Source organism: Corvus hawaiiensis, chromosome Z (assembly GCF_020740725.1).
Source record: "Corvus hawaiiensis isolate bCorHaw1 chromosome Z, bCorHaw1.pri.cur, whole genome shotgun sequence".
Taxonomy (NCBI): domain Eukaryota; kingdom Metazoa; phylum Chordata; class Aves; order Passeriformes; family Corvidae; genus Corvus; species Corvus hawaiiensis.
This window is the reverse complement of record NC_063255.1, coordinates 16629394-16646828: the sequence shown is the minus strand read 5'-3', so window position 1 is coordinate 16646828 and position 17435 is coordinate 16629394. Positions and strand designations below refer to the sequence as shown.

General features: G+C 45.1%; 1 protein-coding gene across 3 annotated transcripts in view; it reads right to left on the bottom strand.

Moving 5' to 3' along the window:
- FAM219A (family with sequence similarity 219 member A) overlaps nucleotides 1–17435 on the bottom strand; it is a 96506-nt gene that overhangs the window by 10200 nt on the left and 68871 nt on the right. For all 3 annotated transcript variants that reach the window (XM_048291050.1, XM_048291051.1, XM_048291052.1), the window contains exons 3-5: nucleotides 4518–4620; nucleotides 555–635; nucleotides 170–224 (exon numbers count right to left, since the gene is read on the bottom strand). In XM_048291050.1, coding sequence (XP_048147007.1) covers nucleotides 170–224; nucleotides 555–635; nucleotides 4518–4620 — 239 coding nt within the window. The remainder of the gene's footprint in view (nucleotides 1–169; nucleotides 225–554; nucleotides 636–4517; nucleotides 4621–17435) is intronic.

Below are 17435 nucleotides of genomic sequence, written 5' to 3'. Positions count from 1 at the left end.
AGGAACATGACACAGTTTCTGCCATGGCCCCTTCCAGAGTCACAGAGTCTATACCACTACTAATTTTGTTGTGTTGCCATTTCTGCCTGTGCAAGGCCCCTCTGAGCCATTTCTGGCTGCTCTGTTATTCACATTCATGGCAAGGATGGCAGGAGAGAGTATAACTCACCTCAGCAGATGAGTATCCCGAGGAGGAATATCTGGACATATCAAAGTCATCATCACTGCAGGGAAGTACAAGATACAGCAAAGAAGGAATTGGTTAGATGAGACCTGTATTCCCCACTTAGTCCTATCTTTCTTGTGCCATGAAACTGTTCTTGAGGCACAGAGAAGTTACATCAAGGAATCCTGTAGAGAAGCTTTCATCTGTGACCCTCAGATCTTTCTATCACAGTGCCCTCTACTCACAGCTCCTCTCACTTGTTCTCACACTGAGACCCATTACAGCACAGGTCAGAGGGAACAGTGGAGGGAAGAGTGTGAGTGCTGCCCTCTGGCATGAAAACTTGCTTAGGCTGTCATGTATATCATCTTTTTAACCTTTTGCATACCTGTCTGTATCCAGGGCTACCAGGGGCTTTTCATCGGGACTCTGGTCTAGCGACGAGTAGCCCTTATTGGGAACGACGAGCCTGAAATAATTAAATGTTGTCCATTAACCAACCACACAGTAAAGCTCAGCAGCACACACTGCCTAGGGTAAAGCTGTATGATAGCTGGCTTTCCCCATTTCACTTCTTTGCAAGCCCTCACTTATTTATGAAGATGTTTAAATGGGTGCAATTCAGAGGGAGCGAGCTGTGTCTCTGGGTAGCCTACAGTAGTTTCACAGGGATAAACACTGGGCAGGCTTTGGGAACATACTCCCCCCGGAAGAAAAAAAAAATTGGGACACTCTGCACTTCATTCTGGTGAACCTGTTTGGCTAGGACTGCTTGTCGTATCAGATTGCTCATTTTTGTGTTGCCTTTTTTTTCCTGGCAAGGGTACCTGACACTAGCAGTAAGTACACAGGAGAAGGAGTACACAGGGGAAGGCAGAGGCTCAGCGATCCCACTGTTCTGCTATTGGAGATCAGGAATATGATGTGGTCTCTCTTTCTGAGTCCCTATCCAGGACCCTGGCAACACAACACTTCTGAGATCTCAGTCCTAAATTTAGTTATATTAGAAATATGAGCTGGTGTGCCCAGCATAAGAGACCAGTCAGACCAGCACGTTTTGAACTCCATTTTTTTTGTGATGACTTTCACTTAATCAGAAATGTTACAAAGGCTGTAGGATGACTCTGCACCTTTAATTGCCTGGGAGAGTTTGTTAAATGGAATGTAGGCTTCAGAACTTCTAGGATAAGGAAAATGTGTTAATACAATGGTTTCTTGTTCACATCAGAGTTCTTTCATCCAAAAAAACTGCAAAACTACTTTGGTTCACATTTAAATTAAGATTAACTAAACCAAGCAAATGGAGTAAGATTCTTTGTTCAGCAGGTAGGAACCATAAGAGTGACAAAAATCTTCTCATTCAATGAGATAACTCAGGTTTTCTTCCAAGCGGTCTTTAACAACACACCATGATGCACAATGATGCTTCACTAAGAGTGTAAGAAATGAAAATCCAAAGATGATAATCCATGTCATCTGTGCTCCCAACTCTCTAACTGCCCGAAATGTTTTTCTGCTTCTGTGCAGAAAATTGCAGCAAGCCATTAATAATTTTAGAAATAAGAACTCCTGGCAAGCACTGTCAGTGGGCAGGCTCAGAGAGAGTAAGATACATCAAATCCTATAACAAAGCAGATACATAGGTTCACAATTAGTTATATTTTCTTACTGTATTAATTGAAACATAAATAAGTTAATTTAAAACCTAATGCAGAATTTCCAAAGTGCTGCACCAGGGGACTGGAGAAAATGGGATCTACTTGCAAAATTCAGTAGCCCTTCTTGCAGAAAGGGGACAGTCCTTCTGCTCCTGAGGTATGTAGGCAGGAACTCAAGAAGCAAGGATGTCTGGAACTGAACCTGAGATTTGGCAGCACAAGTTTGCCCATACAGATATCAGAAATACTGACTCCCATTTTCACTCTCCAGTTTCCAGTCCCTGCTCCATATATACTCATTGACAGTTGTGATTTAATCATCAGTGAACAAAGCACTCTCAGAGGATTTAGGAGGAGAATGCTGTGGTGATATTTACTTGATGAAAAAATCCCACTACATCTTCTTCTTGAGAAATGCCTTTTTTCTAAATAATAAAAATCTTCAATTTAACTGTAACAGGCAAAAATTGTTATAGTGTCTCTGCCCCTGATTTAAGTCTTTCCCTCACATCCTGATGGTCCTTACTTTCACTTCCCACTGTCCTTGGAATAAAGTTGGGTAGCAGTGGTAGCTGCTTTCATCTGCAGCTGTCCCAGTATGAGCTTCTTGTCTTTGTGTTTTTGCTCACTTGAAGCAACACAAGTTGGAACACAAATTCCAAGTTTAGGTCATCCTGAGTGGACTGTAGTACCATCCAGCCATGTCCAAGTGTGTGGATGGTGTTGTGGCCTCCGTGCTCATAGGAAGAGTGCAGAATCAGCCCTACCTTGTTCACATTTAATTTGCTTTTACAGAGACTGAGAGTGTTATGGATCCAATTACTCTCACCTGTAAGGCTGGCTGCACCCTTGTCCCAGAAGAGGACTGAATGGTGAAGGCAACCTTGTACTTGTACTAGAGGCTGGATGTCAGAAATCCACAGGGATAATACAGAATAACAGAGGCCTTGGGGAAGAAGGACAAGGTGGAATAGAGACTAGGAGAGGCAAAGCACAAAGGAAAATGTATTTGATGAGAAGAGCAGAACTGTCAAAAAGGGGAAAATGGCTTTAGCTTATTCTCCTGCAGAGACCTGAGGAAGCCAACAGTTCAGACTTAAATCATAACCTGCAAGTTTTGCAGTATATCCTCCTGGACTATATCCCATTATACTGCAACCATTACCCTGTGAAAAGCTGCTTGAACGAGCTTGTGGCATTTCTGCCTTGCTGGTGTTGCCATGTCTGTGGCAAGACAGACCGAACCATTCAGAGGTGTTCAGACGTCCTTAAGTGAAAAGAAACTGAGCTGGCTGTTTGAAATCTTTTGTCAGTAGGTTTCACTGCTCTGCTCTTTCCATCGGCAGCTTGGAAATAACAACCACTCCATGGAAAATGCACTCATGTTATAGGTAGATACCTCTATTTATCCCATCTTCTCTCCTTTATTATCTTCCTCCACTGATTTCTGTGTTTCTAAACCTCTCAAGCAGCAAATCTGCTACCATTCCTCTCAGGATGCTAGCTTGCAGCCTACTGCCAAAAGAAAACAAGTTTTTCCAGCATGTACTTGGAAGATAAGGAGGAACAGTGGGCCTGGAAAACCAGCTGAGCACAGTTCCTGAGTTTCTTGCTGCCATGAAGGGTCTGGCTCTTTTATACGGCCTCAACACCCAAACACAGAGAGGAAGCAATGCAGCATATTCCAGCCACATTTCAGGGGCTTACAACTAAAGGTTGACAGGGTCCTGCCAGGATTTATTACTAATATTTTGTGTCTGGAGAATTAGTGTGAACAAGAAATCTCATCTCTCAGATGCATTGCATATAGAGAGGCACTGACCTGCAGCTCCTATTCAGTTTAATATATGGTAATCAAGGCAACTTTCCCATTCATCAGTAAATATCCAGCATTCTGCAGATTCTTCTGTCATTTTAAGTGAGGTGCTCCACTAAAAACTGCCACCTTTCTAGTGGCATGCAAAGCATGCAATTCTGTGGGTTCATGAGGTTTCCTCCCTTCTGAACATAGGTAACTAATACATTGGTGTACTGAAGTTTGCATGGAAAAAAATAAAAATACTCTAAAATAAAATATTCAGCTCGGAATGTCTTTGTTTACATCAGGTTGTAGCACTGCCTGATACTGTCTTACAGAGCTCTTCCAAAGCATCTCCAGCAAAGTGTGACCATGCTGTTCCAAGGGTGGAGGAGATGTATAGCAAGGCACACAGAGATGGATTATTTACAAGCCTCCACTAAATCCATCAGGAGGGGAAGGGGTCACCATCAAAAAGGAGCAGTGGAACTTACTGTGACAAAACCAACCAAGGCAGAGCTATGCTCTGAACCAATGTGTGTTTCATGAAGCAACACTGCTCCTCTCCCACTGGCAGGATTAGGTGTTACATGAGACTACCCAGAACCTGTAGGATGGTCCTATCAACCCCTTGATTTCAACCAGGCTGGGCTACCTCTGCATTCTACAGGCTGCACTGCCACTGGTCCTGGGCTCAGCTGCCCTGCATCTTCCCAGGGCCTGGGATGCAACACAGCACAGAGCATTTGGGCCCGCCAGCTCCAGGAAGGGCCATCATTGCTCTTGCAGTGTGTCTGGCAGTAGGCAAAAGCAATGAACACAGTCCTTGACCACCCCAGGGCCATTAGGGATTGCAGCTCAGAGCACAGCTACCAGTACTTTTCCAGTCCTTTACCTTGTTCGTGCCATCACATTGTTCTTCTTGGGCTGCTGATTAACTGGGCTTCCCATGTTGCCATTCTTCAGGGAGCCCTTCCGAGCCAGCTCCCTCTGCTTTTCTGCACAGAAGATAGGAAAGGGAAAAGCAAAATTAGAGCAACAGCCTGGATGGCCACCATAAAGCTGAAGAAACCCAGATCTGATAGTGGCAAAAGGCACAGCAGAATTAACAGCAAAGGACATGACCTTGCCGTCTCTTACAGAGGGACGCTGCAAAGGCCAGATGAGCTGTGTCCCACTTTCTCTAAGGTCACCAGACCTATCTACCTTCACTCATAGCAACTTGTTGGCAGCAACACACTAAAATCTTGGTCTCCAAGACCCTAAGGTCTTGGACCTTCTAGATGAAACCCAGCTGAGGCAGACAAAGGGCAGAGACCTTGTCCCTGTCTGCAGCTGGTTGCTGCAGGGACCCCAGTACTGTGCTGTACTAATATGGCTCTGCCTCCAGCAGGGATGGGAACCCAGGGATGGATAAAAATTGATGTTAAATTTTCTGATTTGAAATTCTTCCTTGTTTCCTCTGGAAGATCAGTTGTGTTGAGTTACCTGCTAGTCACAAAAGTTGAGCTAACCACCCCAATCTCATCCTGCAATGGCAGGCAAGGCTTGTATGGAAATGCTGAGCATGGGGCCAGTAACGTAGGAATGAAACCAGTTAAAAAAAAATTCTCCAGAGTCTGAGAAAATGCTGGAAACTACTTTTGTGGCATGCCTGAATAACAGGTATACCAGGCTGCTTGCTGAGGAACCTGAATAGTGAATTTGTTTTGCTTCTGCTTCCCCTACAATGTGTGAATTCTGGTGGTCGGTATTTTTGTTATTGTTGTTGTTTTGTTATTTTCTTTTGCAAATTTTATTTCCCCTTGGAGAGAAAAGCAGCTTTTCTCACTTACTGTGGAAAAGCAGCATGCTTCTGTGGTGTACAAGTTCAAGGTGGCCCAACACTTTCCCTTCCCCACAAGTCAGAGCAGGGGGACACAGGTCCAAGACTCCCCTTGAGGGAGAAATAAGCAGCAGAGATGCCTAGAGATTGTGATGCTGAGGAACATGGAGAGAAGAGTACATACACCTACAAACCATACCCAGCCTGCTCCTGCTGACAGCAGAGGTGAATAAATGCTCATGGAACTTGGCAGGAAAAGGACTGGATTAATAACTCACTCTGGCGTGAGCAACTAAGAGACTGATTCAGTATTGAAATCAAAACCTTAAATCAGAGAATTTCTCAGTATGGAACTTGCAAATGCATTGGTTACCTCTGACTCCAGAATAAAAGGCTGATATTTTGCAGGCTACATGAATTTTGCTGTTCAGAGAGAGATAAAGTGAGACTATGGAGGCAAATACTTACAACACCAAATACAACCCACTTTCCACTCATCTCCATCAGAAGCTCCAGCACTGACCACAAATACACAGCACTGAGACAAGCTGCCAGTGCTTTAGGATGCTGATGAAATGGTTATAGGTGACTGAACACACTGTGAGTGCAGGTGTGATGGCTTGCAGGTAATCATCAGCAACACCAGCAGGGCTGAAACAGCCAGGGGAGCCTTAACCATATCCAGGTTCCTTCCGGCTTTTCACTAAAGCTTCCTTCAAAAAGCAGGATAGAGCAGAGAAGGTTGGGAGGGTACGAAGCAGCCTGTGTGTGCCTTTGACATTACAAAACAACTGTGGGTCTGAAAATCTTGTCTGATCATTAGCAGGATCACTGTGTTGGGTGATGGATTTGGTTTGTGTGTGAATTTTTGGTAGTGGAGGGTTACACAGGTGGGTTCTGTGAGAAGCCTCTAGAAGTTTCCCTGTGTCTAACAGAGCCAAGGCCAGCTGGATCCAAGGAGGACCTGCTGCTGGTCATGGCTGGGCCCATTAGCAACAGTCGTAGAGACTCTGGGATAATGCAGTTAGGAAAGGGGGGAAAATCCTGCACAACTGCAGCCAGAGGAGTGAGGGTATGTCAGAAACACCCCTGCAGACACCCAAGTCAATACAGAAGGAGGAAGAGAAGCTGCTCCAGGTGCCAGAACAGATTCCCCCATAGCCCATGGTGAGGTTCCCCTGCAGCCCATGGATCTCTCCATAGGGGAGCAGAGATCCATCTGCAGTGCATGGAGGACCCCACGACAGAGCAAGGGGGTGCCTAAAGAGGCTGTGACCCTGTGGGAAGCTCATGCTGCTGTTGTTTTTACTCCTCTGTCCAGCTGAGTGACAGAGAAGCTTTGACTGGCTCCTGCTGTCCAGCCAGGGTTATCCCACCACAGACAATCTACCTGTCTCCATGCTTGAGTTGAAGCAAAGCAGCAGTTTTCTCTTTCAGGGGAGAACTTGGAGAACACAGACAGCTGTGCTGTCAGTCTGACTCATGGGGGAATTAGGCTGCACTGGTTCCACTTCAGCTAATCCTGGATGTTGTGTCAGAAGAAGAACACATGGAGCAGCACATGAGTGTGTTTGTGTATGTGAGGAGGGGGTCCAGGATCCTTTTGATACCACTATCCTGCTCTGAACAGCATGGGGAACAGCCTTTCGCCTGGATCTGCCAACCACATCACACCTTGTCCCTCCATTATGCCCCTCCTCAAGTGCTCACCTTGTCACTTCATCTTTGAGACACTCTGTCCCTTATGACCTTAAAATCATTTAAGGGAAGATGCATCTGCTCAAAGAATAAACCACTGCTTTCCTGCTAGCCCCACACAGGCCTGTGCTGCTCACTGACTCCATCTGAGCCATTCAGCATCTGCTCCATGTGCTGCTTCAAGGTAAGCTCTCCTGGTGACAAGACAACAGCCAAGCAGACCATGGAGCATTCAGAAAGGCAGGGATAACACCTAAGTATAAAGTAGCAAAGGAAATGCATGCTGCAGGCACAATCAGCACCATAAGTGGCCCAGCCTTGTGTCCTGCCTGGCAATGGTCTCCTATTACAGAAGCAAAGGTCCTTAATAAGCAGGTGCCCCAGCATGCCAAACACTCAGCAAACTGTCCCTGTCCCAGGATCCGTTCACCTGCCTGATCCAGGAGGTGTCAGAGGATGGATGGACACATAACTGCATGCTGACAAGTGACGCACACCCCCACAGGGAGCCTCCTTTAGAAAGAGTCATGCCTAAAACGAGAAGGGCTGAATTCTCCCCTGAACATGAGAACACCTACAGCCCTAAGGAATGATTTCAACCTTGAGATGATTTAGTGCAATGTAAAATGGTTACCTGTTCAGCTGGCAGGATCTGTCTAGCTGCTTTATGATGACAGAAAATAGTAATGGAGCACGGGAAGCAGAATGGACTTAACATGAATGTGTCTGAACTAAAAATCAGACTCAAATAAATCCTTAACATTACTTCTCTGGTTTCAGCATTTAAATAAAATCATAACCAGTTTTAATAACATTTCACATTTTTTTAACACATGAAATGCTGAACAGTTTTTTGGTGCATGTTGCGGTGGCCTTGGTTTTGCCTACTATCTTCCCCAAACCAGAAATGCCAAAAGTACGCATATGCTTGAGTCTCCTGCAGAACTGCTCCTTTTGTGAAATGACGCAAAGCAGACAACCCAGGAATCTGGTGGACATCACGCTGTACTATGCTGAAGAGCTATTTGGAAGATCAGACACCCAAAATCCACATTTTCCGTTTGTCCCAAGATAGCGGGTGAGTCTGGCTATGATCAGACAGTGGTGGGTGGAGAGTGGTTTAGGATGCCATTGTCACACTGTCACTGTGCTTGACTACCTGCAGCCCCCTCAGCTGAGGCAGCCTGACTGGCACAAACACTGTTTTATGGCAGATGAGGCTGATTTGCTTCCTTTGCACTGTGGGACGGAACAAGCAGATGCTGACTGCTCCTGTCTCTTTGCTGAGAGCTGCTGGCTGGACCTCAGTAACTCAACTGCTTGTGAACCTGCCTGACCAGGAGAAGATGGAGCTTCCTGCTATGGGGACAGTGGAGTGTGGACCCATGGGATTTGCTGCAGCGGCAAGAAAAAGAGAAATTAATCCAGTGTGCCAGAGTTGTATTTTTTCATTTTCAAGGTTCATGAGATGAGACTTTGGGATGTATTTCTCTCTCTGTCCCCCACAGTCAAATTGTCTCTGAGGCTGAGGACTGCAATTCCCAGATGAATTCTAATTTCTCAAGTAAGCTGAGGATTTAAATTACACACTAAATGAAATTAATATGTCTGCTTAAATTCTGCTGAATGATGAACAGATTCATGAGCAAATGAAAAGAATGAAGTGCTGTCTACAGCTTCTTCAAGCCGAAGTCCTGATTCCACTTCACTTGCATCGCTTAGCTGGGGACATTAGCATGAATGCAGCTAACACTGAAACCTCTACCTTTCACCTCTGACAGAGAGTATTTGTCAGTGAGGACTGTGTCATTGCTCAGAGAGGATTTTAGGGTAGGTACATCAGTATGTGCTTTGCCTGCAGGCTGCATGGAAAAGAAGGTATAAGAAAGCTGTGTGATAGAGCCATGCTGATCCCAGCACTCCCTGGAGTGTAGGTGTGACCATGTGGGTGGCATTAGTGCAGCTGATGGCTGTGCCTACCTGCAAGGAAAAAAAAAAGGCAAAATAAAAGCGATTTTTACTAAACAAGTGTAGCAGAAACAAAAAGGACCTATCTGTGGCTGGTCCCCTGCTGTGAATACAGGGAATACGATTTCAAGCTGATACACGCATCAGCACTGATTATTCAGGACAGGCTATCTGAATAAGGATTGTTTCACTTGGTTTCAGAAAAGACTGTTCAGATAGCAAGGGTCAGACAACTATGTCACCCAACTACCAACCTGGGTGAGACGCAGTATTCTTAGTATTCTGTTAGTTTTCTGATCCAGCCAAACTCGGGAAAAATAGTGAACTGTTCTCTAGTTTCTAACTCCAGTTGTGTGAACTGGCTAGCAAGAAAAGGTGTATGAATCTGTCTTCCAAGGTCCCTCCTGGACTAGGTTTTAAACATCCAAATAACAGCATTTCCATCCATTTCTATCTGGCTGCTGCTCTGTGCCTTTAGCATGGCTGAGAGCTGGCACAAACACCAGTGGGCTGGGAGTGGTTTTAAGCTCCCTTCAGCTACCAAGAAGGCCTGATCAAGATCTGGTAAACGACCTAGGGACTACAAAGTTAATGTTTGTGTCTATTGTTCAAGGATGCAGCCCTTAACTTCTTGGCTGGGAGCTATTCACAGCAGCAGGCAGTGCACTGCACGCACAGCAGTGCAGGGCTCATTCTGAGGTAATCCTCAGCTAGAACACTGCCTGTGCAAGTTATTGAAAGGTTTCTGAGGGCCTGGATGACATTATTTTGCACTTCTCTTCAAAAAACACACACCAAAACATCACACTATTCCTTAGCACAAAGGAGAATGTGTAAAGAACTGCTCCGGTCCCAACCAAAGTTACCACCTATTTATTTACACCATGCATTTCCAGAAGTGGCTTTATGTTCCCAGCAGCACGTCATCGTTCCCTAGCCACTCTATCCCAGCCCCAAAGTTCATTTTTCCGATCCTCATGTGATTACGGGAAGGAATGGCTTCTCTGCTCCTACCCACTATTGGGCTTTGTCCCAGAGGAGAGCAGGTCATTTCCTGCAGTGAAAACCTCATGGCTGTACACTTTTGAGAAAAAAAAAAAAAACCACTATTTTCAACACACAGAGCATTTTATCTCTTCATGGTGTGATACAATGGTGAATCATCTTTGTAAAACAGTAAGTTGTGTTTTACCGCTGGTATAAACTATTTAACTGGTTTATCTTAGAGCCATGTAGAGCATCTGTGGCAGCAGGGGAGCACAGAAGCAGGATTCCTGCTCCCAGTTCTCCTCTCTAGCTGTCTCTGCAGCCATTTTATTCAGACAGGTTGGGAGTGCATAGCAGCAGGCAGCAATTAATCTCTCTTCATCTTTGAACACCTTTCTGTACTGATTTCAAAGGCATCTATTGCTGCAGCTCCCACCCCACAAGGGCATTTATTTTGTTCTCATTCAGAATGTGCTTTTTCACTTAATTTTAAAGGATTGAGATTTTTATTCCTAATGGCTGCAAAATACTGCATATAAGGATTTCATTTATCACTGTCAAAACTGGAATATATGAATAACACTGGTGATATTTAAATGTAATTTTTTTTTCATTTTTCACATTTACCTTCAGAAAGGGACTTACCTGGTATTTTCATTTACTTTTCAAAGAATATTTTTCCTGCCAGCCAGAAGAACAAAGTTAGCTATCTGGGGAAGCATTTGCATTCTGACAAGCCCAGCTAAAAAGTTTCTGTTTACAAAATCCCTAAAAAACCTAATCCATAAAACTGAGCTACTGTCTCCTTTAACGTATTTTAAAGGGACAAAGAGAATTAATTTACTTCACCTGGGAAGAACTTCTGCAAATGCCCCCTCATTATTTTTACTCAGCTGAACACAGGTTTAAGTCAAAGCCATTTGCTTGACCTTGCTAAATGTGACAGACAAAAAACCCCCCAAAAACCCCCAAAACCAAAATAAAACAACAACAAAAAAAAACCAAACCAAAAAAGGGAGTCTTTTAAGTGCAATTTAACTCTCTTCATTTAAATAGCTCAATTCATTCAAAACATCACTTATGCTAAAGGCACAATCTACCAGATACACCGAGGTAATATTAGTGTCTATTTCACATTTATTATGAGTTCTGATGTTCTGTGAAGAAGCATTAAGGTCACTGGTGTATGTACTAAATGTGATGTGTATTTAGGAGAGTAACAGTACAAACTTGCTTAGCTGAATGCTCACAGCCTTTGGTTATACAGGATGTCATCATATAATGTGTATTTGTATAAAAAACCACTTGAATGGAGTCTGACATAAGTCGGCTTGAAATGCATCAACACTTAGTCAAATGCTTTCATGCTAAAGATTGGTCTATGGGAGAGAGCATGTGTTGTATCGCCTACATAAACTACAGATTTAAAACAATAATAAATCATAATTAAAATATTTTTAATATGTTGTCACCGGGAAAGCCTTCATTGACTGGCAGATACCCCTGCTTGGAATGACTTGTTGAGTTCCCATCAGGAGGCAAACAAATAAAGTCCTAAGTGATAATGCCACAGGCAGCACATGAGCTTAGAACGGATTCATGGCCTGCTGACTCCAGCACTGTGCTTGGAAAGGACTCTTGGCCTTTTCTCTTGCCAGGACTGGACTGCATCTGACAGTCATGTTTCTGGCTTTATTTAGCAGCAAAATACTGTATATTTGATCCATTGTGCTTTATCATCTGCTGCATTTGGTTTCTATGAACCTATGCATTTCAAACAAAGTTCTGTATTTTCTTTCTAGTAAGATGAAAGCAGATGGAGACAGGCAACCAGGCTGGTTAACACTACTGTTTTCTTCCCTGGACAAGGTAAAGAAAGAGTGTTACTAGTGAGCAGAGTACTTGGAGGGCAGGTCACCCTCCAATTACTCTGCTCCCCAGAAGAGGACTTTCAGGCATTGTTTCACTAGATGAATTGCTTGTTTACTATGAAACTTTGCAGGAGAACAGGATATGTACAGCTCAGGGTGCCTCTTCCTGCTATTCAATTCATGAGCCCCAGTGCTGGGTACTTGGCTCAGCTGGAGCACCCAGCAAACCTGCTCCCCTAACCTGATCCCTCCCTCAGCAGGGCTACCAGAGTCTGAAATTTGACACACGGCCTCAGAGCTCAATTAGTTATTTAATAAGTTTATGACCAAACAATCTGCTGATTAAGCTTTCATTAATTAGGTTGGCAGAAATTCTGTTTCAGAGGGATAGCGGCCTCTAGTGTCTCGGAGCAGGGTTGGAGGGTCCTTGTGTTTGGCCTGACACTTCTCTTTCCTGCTCCAGAAGTACCTGTGAAAGCTGTTTGGGTGGCACCTGAGGATGCTGCCAGATCACTGGGGCATGGTGGCCCTTTGGGACAGCTTGATACTGTGGTCTGGTTGTTACACCTGGGGCAACTCAAAGGCTCCTGCTGCTCTCTTCTTCTCTCCTCTGAAGTTTTGCCAGATGGTGACGAGGCAGACAGGCAGGGTTTATTTAGGGCAGCTGGAGACCTCACAAGTTTCAAAGGGCCTGGCCTGTCAGTTTGGTATTTTGATGGGGGGGGGGGGGGAGGGGGGTGGCTCACAGAGAGGAGTGGGAACCCCTTTCCTCTTCCTCTTTTAGAGAGAATTTAGAGAAAGTTCATGGCTTCACCTCTGGCTTTGTTCTGTGGTTTATGCTCTGATGGATGGGGCTCAGTGGGTGCTGCAATCTGTTCCCTGCAGGCTGCCTTGGCTGAGAGGGCAGGGTGCTGCCACCTTCCTACTCCAGGTTGGCCCCTGCTTTGGTAGAGAAATCAGGACTGGGCTAAGGGATTAGTCCCAAACTATCATAAATGATTACATCTTTTCCCATATGCAAGGGATCCTCTGTCTCCTTTCTCAGGCAGGGCTGGTACCTGTTGGTGTTAAGACACTGAAGGATGGCACAGGGGATGGCAACCAACTGTTTCATGCTCCTTAATGTTACATGTCCTCATGTTACCGGTGCAGGGCTGAGGGTTTGGCAGCTGCCTTCTCCTTACACCTCTCAAAAGGGTTGGTGACAAAACACAGCCATGCTTCTAAGTGGCAGAGGGAAACAGGACTGGCCAGAGAAAGCTCATGTCCCTGCTAAAACGCCTGAGAAAGAGGCTTGAAAGACAAGATGAAAGACAAAGTTCTGGCTGTAGCTGCTTTAAGAGCTGCAGGAGAGGAAACAGGGCTGGGGGATGACAGATGCCATCCCTACTGCAGGGCCCTGCAGCTGGAAATCAGACACATGCACTGCTGAGCTGAAGCCTCAGTCAAAGGAGCAGCAGGTCCAGTGGCAGCGAGAGCTCAAAGGGGCTCTGGGAAAGCCTGACTCACGCTGAAGACAGCAGTAATGTGCTGGGAAAGATGATGACAATTCTTAACCTAGAACTCTGACGTCATGAGTTTGTGTCATGGTTTAGTATTTTAATGCTGATGTACTTCATGCTTTTGTTACCATTTGTTGGTGGAGCAGTGATGCTCAGAAGAGGTTTGTTACCACAAGCTGCCAGGTGCTGGCATGTCCCTTCAGGGCTGAGGTTATGGCACTGCCACCCCAGCCTCGCTTGCTGCCAGACCACAGGCAGCCCCCAAGGAAAAAGGATGGGTGCTAATGCACTTCTGGCCTGAGCAAGGTTTACCACTGCTTTTGGGGGGCAGTAAATGGGAGTTTAGGCAATGGGGAGGCAGGTGTTACCAAGACTGAATGTGAGAACCCTTCTCTCATGCCACACACTACTGATTTTGCAAAGACTCATGCCTTTTGATTGGCAAATGGGCCCACCTCCTTCAAACAGCTGGCAGGGGAGGTTCCTGATTCTGCCTCCCAGCTGCCTGTTCTTAACACTGTAGCACTAAAATGAGACTGCTGGCAATGCTGCAGCTGCCACGTCCCCGCTACCTGACCCTGTCTCCTAAATGAACCACTGAAGCAGAAATTCTGGCAGACCAACATTTTTACCTCCCTCCCGAATGGTCAGCTGTATGCACTGAAGGAAGGAGAAAATTCCAGCTTGGATTTGCTTATCAAAAGACCATTAGCTAAGGATTTTCTAAGGTGCTTCTGAAAGAAAAGGAAGGAGACATGCAAAAGCAATACAAGAATAATCATAATTTTTGTGCCCCTTGCATGCCTGGGTCAGGTATGTGTTGGGCCACAGCAAGCACACGTTCAGCTTCACTTGGCACATTTAATAGCTAAAATTGCCAACTGTACACCAACGTAAGGTTTACTGTTGTACAGCTACCTGTTTGGCTGCCTGACTGGAGCTGTGGTAAGATGAAAGGAACAGGAGAGTAGAACAAAAGAGGAGAGAAACAGCCTGAGGGTCTCAGCAAACAAGGCTTTATTGCAGTAGAGCTAAGGGACTAAGGAGTGTGCATAGAAGACACAGTTGCTTGCCTGAGGAAATTAAGACAAAAGAGAGACTATACATAAGGACTACAGGCGGCTAGAATGGTGGGTGTTTCAGTGATGCACAGCTCCTTTTAATTACAATTTCAGTTTGAATTATCTTTCAATAATTAAGATATACAACAGGCTTTAACTTTTGTACACAGAGACTTAAACACAGTGAAAGTCAGTTTAATTTAATGATGGAAAAGGGGAGTGAGGAGAGTCAAGATACAGACTTTTTAAGTCTGTTATTTTATAAGATTTTATAAGAAATTACGTGCCTGCTCTTCAGTCAGGTTGTGCTGCTGGGTGGACAGACAGAGGTGAAGGGAAGAGCAGATGACAGTGGGAAGATCCTGTCTGGCTGCTAATGGAGCAGGCAGAATGTGCAAGGAACAAAATCCTGCAGACTCCAATGTAAAGCAAAAGATGTGACAGCAGGGGGGTATAAGCTCAAGGCATGCTGAGATTTCAAAGAGTCTTTGCAAAGATACAAGCTTGCTTTGTGTTTCTTTTTGCTATGCAGTCTTGTAAAAGAATCTAATTTTCCGTTCATAATCTGATTTGAATCAAGAACAGGTTTCCATTGCCAATCAACTGTATGCAGGCTAACAGTATCGACTGTTGTCTTTTTTTACCTTATTATTTCTCTCCACACAAGCCCCAGGTGTAGAGGGATTCCTTGTGGAATATAGGATACCCCAGGAGGGCTTGGGCATCCCAGGGCTGTTGCAGAAGTACTCCTGATGGGGCCTCGGGCTGAAAACAGGCTTGCAAGGCACCTACTAGCTGGCAGCCTTGAACAGCCTTGGGAAAAGGTATACACTGGTCAGCTCCCTCACTGCTTAGAGGCTTTCTCATGGGAAAGGGGTGTGAACTTTGGGAAAAAGTGTAACTTGGTGTAACCGAATAATAAAACTGGAGCACGATGCTCAAATCGTATCGGTGTTCGTATCGTGACTCTGGCTGGATTCCCCTGCTCCCGGGACCCCCCTCGCTACACCCAGGAACTTTTAGGTCATACTGTATCTCAAATTACATCTGGGGACAGAAAACAAAGGTGACAGGTTGATCTGTCCTTAAGACAACTTCACAGTGAAGTGACATCAGAAACTCACTCTGAATTGGGATGTCTGCAGGAGACAGTGGGAATGAGGCACTGGGCTCCCTGAGGAAAGGTCAAGCAAGTGCAGGGAGGATGGAGGAGCTGGGGGTGTGTACATACAGACACATGCACGTTCAGTGACTCAAGCCTGGAATCTCTTTCTCTCGCACACTGTGCTGGAAGGAGCCTGGTTTTTGCCAAGACTTAGACACAAAGAGCATTAACACTCAGCTTAACGGACAGCCTCTCCATCCCATTGATGCTGGCAGAGTCAGCACTGAAAAAGGGAGAGCTGTGAAGAGAGCGAAAGCAGGGCAGAAAATACTCTCTGCTTTCAACAGGTCTCTGAGGCTTCTAACAGCTGCATTTGTGAGGTGAATGGAAGGGCAATGCTAGGCTTCGGGGAATAAAAAACCTTTAACTTTTCTTCAGCAGAGATATGCAGGAAGCCCAGGGACTGACAGCCTTGTCCTTTCCAGGGATGGCACTTAAGTCAAAATTTGGGGACACTGGGGTCTGAAGAGCTGTCTTTAACAGAGCTTCTCCTTGGACAGTGTGTGCACTGGGAGAGAGTAAGGATCATCATTTTCTGATCATCCAATAAACAATCCAGCAAAGCCATCTGACTGAGGAGACATGTCCTGACTTGGAGCTCATAGGGATGAAAAATGAGGACAAACAGAGAAAGAACTCAAGCCAGCAATTTTTTATCTCCTGCATCTGTTCCCTGGGTGCCTGAAGTCATATCGACTCAGTCCGATGACAGAAACAAGGTTTCTTCCTACCAGGTCTCCAGGGTCCACTAAAATATAAAGGAAAGCAAGCTGCATCTCCTCCCCTGACCACACTAAGACAAAGCTGTCAGAACAGTATCACGCTGTCTGACAGTATCATGCCTGCAGCAATGTCTGGTGGAAAAGCCAGAGAGAGCCATTGCTCTTCCACATCCCTTTGGAGAGAACTGTACTGGAAATCAGTGCCAGAAAGTATTTTCTCCTGTGAATTTCATTGATTTCATGCTTAAAAGCAGCGAATTGGAACAAACAAGACCTCCAACAAAGTGTCCCTGCTGTGTCTGTTCTGGAGAAGGTGCTTTGCAATGGCAAATTAACAGTAGCATGGAGACATAAATTTGGGGGTTAAGCCTACCACACTTTGTTCACTGGAAAGGCCTCAGTGGCTGGGAAAGTGACTGTGATTTTTCTACCTTACTTGCGGTGTTAAATGCGCTCTGCTTACTTTGGCTGACCTAGTGAAAACCTGTACTTAGGATTTACTGCTGGCTCCATAACCTGATCATATGGAACAGACCTCATGAAGGTCAACCAACCTCTAACAAAAGTGCAAGGAGCTAGGAACGTGAAGGAAAAGAGCACAAGTCAGTGCTTGGGTAGATGGTGCCCAGGGGGCACTTTGTGGAAATCTCTGGGGACCACTTGAAAACAATTGGGTGACTTTTACACCGCTGGACTAGAAGAGGGATCTGTATGTAACAGATCTGTATGTAACAGTCCTTCAACAGAGGCTTTGAAGGACTCTCCTGAATAGTAGCTTTTTCAGTAATGTCTATTTACAAGTCATGTACTCCTGAGTTTTCAGTTTTAGGGCCTCAGATATTCTCTGCTTAATTTTTCACAGTCCTGTGATCCTGCCTCTGGATTATAGAGCTGGTCTGTGAGGTTTGACAAGTTGCCTTTTTGTTGCATCCCACCTTTGAAAAGTTTTAGTATTGTTCTGTAACCTCGTTAGATGTTTTGTTTGGAACAATCAGCTTTGTTCTAAACTCTTGG